The following is a 9,931-nucleotide window of genomic DNA, read 5'->3' on the forward strand; positions in this document are numbered from 1 at the left end:
TGCCTCTCTCTCTCTCTCTCTCTCTCTCTCTGCCTCTCTCTCTGCCTGCAGAGGTGCGGTTGCAGGTGGAGGAGTCTGTGTCTAACATCACTGTGTCCCAGTCCGGTTCCATCCGGTTGGGCTGCAGCATCCCTTCCCAGTCCTCCCGAGACTCCCGCTTCTCAGTGTCCTGGTACGTGGAGCGCTCCTTCACGCGCTCCCTGGAGGAGGAAGATGAGGAAGAGGCAGACAGATTGTGTGTGTTCTCCATTGGACACGATGCCGTATTCGGGAACGGGAACTGTAGCCCCACTGAGGAGGCGGGGCCTAACTCACGTCTGCAGTTTGAGAGGACAACCTCTGACCTCTACAGCCTGACCATCCAGGGGGCACAGCCCACTGACGCAGGGCACTACTACTGTCACGTGGAGGAGTGGCTGCTCAACCCCCGCAATGCCTGGTATCGCCTGGCGACCAACAACTCTGGTGTCACCATCGTCAACGTGATCCAGCAGGGTAAATCAATCAATCAATCTAACATTTATTTTTAATAGTGCTTTTTTAAATAAAACAGATGGTGCCACATGGTGAATGACAATGGCCTGGGGCTACAAAAATAACATTTCAGCTGCACTGCGTTTTTTTCCAACCGTGGCCTACCAACTTCTCCCATTTGTATCATTATCATTCTACAGATGGCATATGAGATCATTGGCTCGTGCTGATCTTACTGATGATTCTGGTCTTTGAGTTAGTACTGACACAATCACATCTACGACTATTGGCTGCTATAAGTAGCATGCCAAAGAAACATCAAACTACACCATAATGGAATGCTCTCCATTGATGTCATCTTTTCATCCGTATGGCACTCTCATCCAATTTTCTATTTTCTCTCTCTTATCTCCCCCCATCTTTCTCTCTCCCTCCCCACAGTCTCTACCCTGCAGTCGGTGGTGTGCTCCAATGACTCTCTCTTCTACTTTATCTTCTTCTACCCGTTCCCCATCTTCGGCATCCTCCTCATCGCCGTGCTCCTGGTGCGCTATAAGAGCCGCAGCCACAGCAAGTCCCAGGAGGGCAAGAACGGCGCCCCCTTACTGTGGATCAAAGAACCCCACCTCAGCTACTCGCCCACCTGCCTGGACCCCCCCGTCCTCAGCCTGCACCCTGGCTCAGTGGAGTAAGGGAGCAACCCATAGCTCTCTACCACCCCGTACTCATCGCGGACCCAACCAATACCACGCCAGGGAGGGTCTACTCTGGACCTCCACCTGACCAATCACTGCTGTGTCCAAGCTGTCAATCAATCTGTTCGTCCATGTATAACCCCGCCCCCCATGGTTGCCCCGGCTGTACCGGCTGCCTGTCTGTGAGATACTCTGCAGCAGCCCTGTCGTGTGTGTCTGTGTGTGTGGAAAAGTGTGTTTGAGCCAAATGTGCAGCCGTGTGTGTGTTTGGAAGTGTGATTGGATGTATCTCTCGCTCTCATTTTTTTCCTTTCCCTCTTTCTCACTCTCATCTTCTCTTCTTCCAGTGAAAAACATAGCTAGAGGTTGTTGTTTTTTGTTACCTTCGTCTGTTTTTCAAAAGACGTGCAGATCAGTCTGCTAGAATGAAACAATTTGGGAACAAGAAAATTATTATTCAAGGAGCCTATATGGGCATACTGTTCTGTAATGAACTGAACTGAGGATGTAGTGAGGAGGATGAAAAGGAATCTCTCTGTGCTCGTTTGACTTAGCACTGAACTCAGATCAGTCCCTGCCTGGCCTTATACCTTGGTTACCATAGAGAGGGCCCTTTTCCCACTGACTCCAGAGCTGTGGACTGGACTGCCACAGAAACACTGAAACACAAAGACAATCCCTGTGGCTTAGAAGAGATCTGTGTGTGCGTGACAATGTGAAAGTGTGTGTGTTCACCCACCTGTCTCCTCAGTGTGTTTGCCTTGGCAGACAGAGACAGACCTGGCGAGCCCATCGAACATTGCTAGACACTAGGCATCAGTGTGAATGCACACCTCCTCTTCTCCTCCTCTCCAAACAGAGAACGAGGGAAGGAGGGAGGGAAAGAGAGCAAGAGCGAGAAGGAAGGATAAATGAACTCTATCCTGCTGAGGGCATATTTTTGACATGAGGGATATTTCAGTGCCAAGAACTTGTTCCAGGCTGTCCTCTGCAACAAATATTTGAAGTTTAAAGGGCGAGCAAAGCCGATTGGCTCCGAGGCACTCTGTAAATATGGCTGCCGACCCCATGCTGGGGGATTATAGGCCTTGTAGGCAGAAAGGGCGATTTTTACGCTTATGTTAAACCCGTTGAGTAGTTTCTGCATAAATGTATTGACACAGTGGGATTTATTGACTGAAATGAAATTCTCTGCCATTTCAAACGTTGTCTGCTATTAATACCACATGCCGTCTTTAATAGACATGAATTAATGAATACAAGCTGTGCAGCTCTTAGAGAATCCTGTAGAGGGGAGCTGAGCCACAAGACATATCATCGCTAGAGGTGTGTGTAGAGGTTAAGTACTTGTATATTAAAACACACACACACAAAAGCATACCCCAAAACAGTAAATTAACAATACCAACACACCATGGGAATGAATATCAAGTCTGCTATTTTATTAGGATTTTTTTGTACCTTCATTTATATATTTTTGTTATTTTATACTGTTTTGCATAGTTCATGTACATTTTCTTTTTTAAATTCTACTTGCGTTGCCAGGCAACCGCACCACACAGACACAACGTCATGATAACCCTGTGCTGTGTGTCCATAGTAACAGGCACCGAAATGTCGTAGATATAGAAATGCTAGATTAATTTGTTCTGCGCGGTCAGTGGCATCACATTGAAGATTTTCATGTTTTGGCCAGTGTGGAAACACTGTATTAACTAAATGCTCTATACCTGTATTGGAAACCCAGCAGCTTCACTATAGGATGTACAGTAGATTAACAGCGAGAGTCACAAAATGGATCCACTTGAAGCTTTTGCTCGTCTTGTTTATTTATTGAAATGTACCGTGGCACCTAGTTAGGATGTATGAGCTCCATAGAAATGCATTAGACTGCCATAGACGACTGGACTGAAGCCAGCCTCCCGTGGACTGTGGCTGTTTCCCCCTGACCTACAGTACATACGGCAGAAGGGTTGGGAATCCGTCACATTCCCAAAGTATGGAACGGCCGGGAGAGGAACTGTGACATTCCTGTTCCGTAAAATTACCCTTTCACTGCCAGACAGACTGCTGAAAGCTCTCGTCATACTCTTCTCAATCGTGTCAAAATGTATATTGCATGACAATATTGCAGGAAGCGTTTTGATGTTTTGTAACCTTTTAACTCTTTAGCGTCGTGTTTGTGTGACCGAGCAATGCCAAGGCCTTCACTTCCTGTGCCAAGTGTCAGACGGATCCATAGAATAGGAAGTCACTTTGAACATAAGATTTTTGGGAGAGGGAGAAGAATACATCACACTTTCCTCTTTTTGGTTGTTTTTATTATTTTCCATCTGCCATTCATATCCTGAGAGAGCAGAAGGCCTCATCACCTGCATTGGTTGACAGCTATAGAACGATGCTTTCAAAGTGTGTATGTGTAGGTGTTTAGCTGTAGCACCAGGCTATGTTAGCTAGTTAGGTCAGCAGTGCGTTATTTCCTTATTGTTCGCTCTAGGCTAGATCTATGCATCACTGAGTTAGATGTGTTGTTTTTAGCCAGTTGAAAGGGCAGTTCAAGCCAACTGTGCATAACCCTGGCCTGAACCCAAGACCCTAAGATAAGATCTGGTCCAACATCTGACCAATCAGAGGTGGACCCTCATTTTTAAACTTCAACACCTTTTCATTGGTTTTGCCACAATTCAGTCATAAGGAAATCAGCCAATCTCTGAATAGCGTGCAGGATCTCTGAATCTAAACCAGGAAGTGGAGGGTGTGGCGTTGGTGTGTGATGTCACAGTGCCACAGTGCGTGATTTGGAGCTGTGTCGTACTCTGAACTCTGAATGGTGTTTTTGTAGTAATCAACATTCCTAGACAAAATCCTAAATGCTCTCCAAGCGTTCCGACAGTGTTGTAGCTGCGTTACGAGGGCTGCATGCAGTGGCTGTGTGCTGGCTCCAGATTTAGCTGTAAAATAACTTTGTGGTGATGTGTTCAGTTCAGCCAGTGCTGCTTTTTTCCAGTGATGTTATTTTTTTAAATGTATGATAAATGATAGTGCACTGAAATGAAAAGGAAGGCCATAGCTTTTTTTAAACGCTTATTGTGTTTTTCGTGTATATGACATGTTTTTGTTGATTTTTATTCTGATATATATTCTATTGAATAGTAACCACTGCTATCATTCAAAAGGCACTTTGCTATTCTGTCAGTTTATTGCAATAAAAACATATTCAGTGCAACCTTAGGTATTGCCATTCCTCCTGACCCTTCTACATGTTTCCTTCTATGAACCTCTAGATATAAGCGCCTGAGCAATGGAGCAAATGGAACAGCTGCACCCCCACTTTCAAAATAGGGGTACAAACACATGTTTTTGCACCCCCACTTTTTTTACCAGAAAATCATCATGAATCATTTGGTAATTTGTCATTTTCAATGATTAGGAATGTTTTGAGATAGTCTGTATTAAAACCGATCCATTTTATATATTAATTAACAGATTGCATTTTGCACCACCTCCCCCCGTCGCCTCAAGATTAATGGTTTTGACCACTTTAAAGTTTTGCTTTGCTCCGGCGTGCCACTGTGTTGGTTCAGTGCAGTTAGAAAGCACTAGGTGCACTACTGGTGTTTAAAATTTAAAAGGCACCTTTTCAAAATGTGTGGTTTTAAGAACCAAAACGCAATTACATTATGTATGCAGTGCTTTTCTTTGTTTCTATTCATCAAATTTGGCGATTATTTTAGAATTTTGTTTGGTATGAAGTAGCCTTTAGGAAAGAAAAGGTTGTACAGTGGCTGTACAGTAACATGCTAAACATGACATCAGGGTTCAATGTCGCTTCATTGCTCTGTATGGGTTTTGACTGACAGCTGTGCTGAACTTGAGCCCTGCCCGCGACAAGATGTTGCCCCCATCCCTCCCACTAACTGGGCAACTTTAGCAAATGTGTTGTTGTCCGAGTGAAGGAAATGCTGTAAATTAAGAGGACTCAATGTATTTTGAAAGACATTGAGGATTATAATAAATACCGCTTTAATGTCAGACAAGCAAACCAAACACCCGTGAGTCCAAATGTACATGAATGAATGATTTAATTAATGATTTTCGTGTCAAATCGCCAGTTGGCAACCCATCCCTTACGGGATTAATTGACACATAAACAAACATTAGAATGATTCACAGGGATAATTCAGTGTTCATTCTTCCGGTGTTCTGTGCAGTCCGCACCGCATAAAGGCTGCAATTCACATTTCCATATCATAAACCTCGTGATATACGGTGCCAACGTTTATGATCACTTTTTGATGTACAGTTACAAGATGACATGGCATTATACGCAGGGTTGTCCTGAACAGAATGAGTCTATGTTTGTTGTATTGTGAAGAACATTTGCCGCGAACCACGCATCTGAATGCATTCATGACTAGGGCTGTGGCGGTCACAAAATTTCGTCAGCCGGTGATTGTCAAGCAAATAACTGTCGGTCTCACGGTAATTGACCGTTAATTAACAAACATATTTAGCATCTCCTGGCTTCCATAGCCTACAAGCCACTGCTGCAGACCTTAGGAACATCTACATTTTTAAAAGTCTAATAAATCCATGTAATATAGACTACACCTTCCCAATAAATCCAGTATTTATTTTAGACAAGTCTAAAGAAACATGATATGAAGAAATTGTAGTTTATTTCAGAAGAACAGAATAGCATACTCTGAATTGTCCTTATGTTAGGTCCTAATCTGGCTATGCCAAATGACTGTGGGCTACACTAGTTCATTTAGCAGGCATTCTTTTATAGTATGAAGAATACAATTGAACAAAGCTGAATAAAATAGAAAGGATATTTTCTCCAAACGATTTGAGGGAGTGCGCACATGCGGCTATTCTGTGTTGAGTGTTTAACAAAGAAATAGGTACTCCTATATACTTAATTTAGAGAGTTATTAATATAACTTTAGTTGTTCTACAAACGTTGGGCTATATGTTTTGATTTTTAATACATTGTAAGGATGCATGATGCGACTCTGATGATTTGAAAAAATTCGCTTGAAACGCATGAGCTCTGATTTTTTTTTGCGCAGGCTGTACAGACTTCATCAGTCTCTCATTCACAATTTGACAAGCTAATGCTTCGAATTTCCCGGCGGAATCCCCTTTGTGTGGCCGTAATGCACCCTAAAAAAATCCATGACTTTTGCGGCCATTGTGCCCTTGGCCCGGAGTGCTGCCTGCTCCAAAGCACCTCTCACTCACATGGCTCTCCATCACGTGATCGGGTCTTTCTCACAGGCTACAAGTGAAGACAGACACATCGGGGACACAACTGCACGTGTCCTTATCCAATTCCGAGTTGCATATTGAAGATATTGGAAGAAGTGTCCACATTTACTTTTCGTCAGCCAACAAGATGAGTAGGCCTAACAAACAGCAAAAGCACTAGCCTATGTCAATCTACTATCCCCCATAGTACAAAAGCTGACCTATTCTATTCTGTGCGAGAAATACATATTCCAAACATAGTCTGGGACAGTTATGGTATGCGATAGATCCCAAAACAATACAACGACTAGCATTTTTTTTGAAAAGTGTTTTTATGCAATGTGGCTGACGCAACAGATCAGAACGTTTAACTTAAAATGTAGATACAGTGGGGGAAAAAAGTATTTAGTCAGCCACCAATTGTGCAAGTTCTCCCACTTAAAAAGATGAGAGAGGCCTGTAATTTTCATCATAGGTACACGTCAACTATGTAGGATTTTTTATGAATTTATTTGCAAATTATGGTGGAAAATAAGTATTTGGTCAATAACAAAAGTTTCTCAATACTTTGTTATATACCCTTTGTTGGCAATGACACAGGTCAAACGTTTTCTGTAAGTCTTCACAAGGTTTTCACACACTGTTGCTGGTATTTTGGCCCATTCCTCCATGCAGATCGCCTCTAGAGCAGTGATGTTTTGGGGCTGTCGCTGGGCAACACGGACTTTCAACTCCCTCCAAAGATTTTCTATGGGGTTGAGATCTGGAGACTGGCTAGGCCACTCCAGGACCTTGAAATGCTTCTTACGAAGCCACTCCTTCGTTGCCCGGGCGGTGTGTTTGGGATCATTGTCATGCTGAAAGACCCAGCCACGTTTCATCTTCAATGCCCTTGCTGATGGAAGGAGGTTTTCACTCAAAATCTCACGATACATGGCCCCATTCATTCTTTCCTTTACACGGATCAGTCGTCCTGGTCCCTTTGCAGAAAAACAGCCCCAAAGCATGATGTTTCCACCCCCATGCTTCACAGTAGGTATGGTGTTATTTGGATGCAACTCAGCATTCTTTGTCCTCCAAACACGACGAGTTGAGTTTTTACCAAAAAGTTCTTTTTTGGTTTCATCTGACCATATGACATTCTACCAATCCTCTTCTGGATCATCCAAATGCACTCTAGCAAACTTCAGACGGTCCTGGACATGTACTGGCTTAAGCAGGGGGACACGTCTGGCACTGCAGGATTTGAGTCCCTGGCGGCGTAGTGTGTTACTGATGGTAGGCTTTGTTACTTTGGTCCCAGCTCTCTGCAGGTCATTCACTAGGTCCCCCCATGTGGTTCTGGGATTTTTGCTCACCGTTCTTGTGATCATTTTGACCCCACGGGGTGAGATCTTGCGTGGAGCCCCAGATCGAGGGAGATTATCAGTGGTCTTGTATGTCTTCCATTTCCTGATAATTGCTCCCACAGTTGATTTCTTCAAACCAAGCTGCTTAGCTATTGCAGATTCAGTCTTCCCAGCCTGGTGCAGGTCTACAATTTAGTTTCTGGTGTCCTTTGACAGCTCTTTTGTCTTGGCCATAGTGGAGTTTGGAGTGTGACTGTTTGAGGTTGTGGACAGGTGTCTTTTATACTGATAACAAGTTCAAACAGGTGCCATTAATACAGGTAACGAGTGGAGGACAGAGGAGCCTCTTAAAGAAGAAGTTACAGGTCTGTGAGAGCCAGACATCTTGCTTGTTTGTAGGTGACCAAATACTTATTTTCCACCATAATTTGCAAATAAATTCATTAAAAATCCTACAATGTGATTATCTGGATATTTTTTTCTCAATTTGTCTGTCATAGTTGACGTGTACCTATGATGAAAATTACAGGCCTCTCTCATCTTTTTAAGTTGGAGAACTTGCACAATTGGTGGCTAACTAAATACTTTTTTCCCCACTGTAAACTATTAGGCTATTTCTTCACATTATAAGCGCAGCAATGCGCACACGGCAGTAGGCAATATGCGCAAATGTTCTATTAGTGAGAAAACACCATTATAAAAAGTGACTGCAAATGTGATTATGCATGCAATGCTTTTATTATAAAGTTGCATTTTATGTTGAAAATTACCCAAACTTGAAACTCAAGCGCTGCTTATGTATGCCAGTTAGGCTCTACACCCCTTGTAAAGCGGATTAATGTGCTTAATTCTAAGAAGTTAGTTGGCCACTTTAGTTGTGATGATACAATCCTTAATCAAAACATATAGGCTACATGAGGTGTGCGACTATGATTCGAAAAAGTCGCAAATAAAAGGCATTGTTTCTGGCCTTACGCTGGGCATCATTCACAAGTGATAGGCTAATATTGTCAGACTATTCTTGATTTAATCTTGTCTTTACATATACTCAATAATTTACAGTACCATTCAAGGATTTTTCTTTATTTTTACTATTTTCTACATTGTAGAAATAACACATATGGAATCATGTAGTAACCCCAATTAAGTGTTAAACAAAATCAGATTCTTCAAAGTAGCCACCCTTTGCCTTGATGACAGCTTTGCACACTATTGGCATGCTCTCAACCAGCTTCATGAGGAATGCTTTTCAAACAGTCTTGAAGGAGTTCCCACATATGTTGAGCACTTGTTGGCTGCTTTTCCTTCACTCTGCGGTCCAACATCCCAAACCATCTCAATTGGGTTGAGGTCGAGTGATTGTGGAGGCCAGGTCATCTGATGCAGCACTCCATCACTGTCCTTCTTGGTCAAATAGCCCTTACACAGCCTGGAGGTGTGTTTTGGGTCATTGTCCTGTTGAAAAACAAATGATACTCCTACTAAGCACAAACCAGATGGGATGGCATATCGCTGCAGAATGCTGTGGTAGCCATGCTGGTTAAGTGTGCCTTGAATTGTAAATAAATCACAGACAGTGTCACCAGCAAAGCACCATCACACCTCCTCCTCCATGCTTCACGGTGGGAACCACACATGCGGAGATCATCCGTTCGCCTACTCTTCGTCTAACAAAGACACGGCGGTTGGAACCAAAAATCTCAAATTTGGACTCATCAGACCAAAGGACAGATTTCCACCGGTCTAATGTCCATTGCTTGTGTTTATTTGCACAAGCAAGTCTCTTCTTATTATTGGTGTCCTTTAGTAGTAGTTTCTTTGCAGCAAATTGACCTTGAAGGCCTGATTCACGCAGTCTCTTCTGAACAGTTAATGTTTAGATGTGTATGTTACTTGAACTCTGTGAAGCATATATTTGGGCCGCAATCTGAGGTGCAGTAAACTCTATTGAACTTATCCTCTGCACCAGAGGTAACTCTGGGTCTTCCTTTCCTGTGGTGGTCCTCATGAGAGACAGTTTCATCATAGCGCTTGATGGTTTTTGCGACTGCACTTGAAGAAACTTTAAAAGTTCTTAATTTTCCAGATTGACTGACCTTCATGTCTTAAAGTAATGATGGACTGTCGTTTCTCATTTATTATTTGAGCTGTTCTTGTCAT

The 9,931-nt window shown here is 43.0% G+C and overlaps 1 protein-coding gene across 1 annotated transcript in view; it reads left to right on the forward strand.

The window, feature by feature from the left end:
- LOC121571662 (immunoglobulin superfamily member 3) overlaps positions 1–4,420 on the forward strand; it is a 91,703-nt gene extending 87,283 nt beyond the window's left edge. The window contains exons 8-9 of the mRNA XM_041883255.2: positions 52–495; positions 916–4,420. Coding sequence (XP_041739189.1) covers positions 52–495; positions 916–1,166 — 695 coding nt within the window. The 3' untranslated portion in view covers positions 1,167–4,420. The remainder of the gene's footprint in view (positions 1–51; positions 496–915) is intronic.
- Positions 4,421–9,931: the final 5,511 nt, after the last annotated feature.

The sequence above is a fragment of the Coregonus clupeaformis genome, chromosome 40, assembly GCF_020615455.1.
Source record: "Coregonus clupeaformis isolate EN_2021a chromosome 40, ASM2061545v1, whole genome shotgun sequence".
In the NCBI taxonomy this organism is placed as follows: Eukaryota; Metazoa; Chordata; class Actinopteri; order Salmoniformes; family Salmonidae; genus Coregonus; species Coregonus clupeaformis.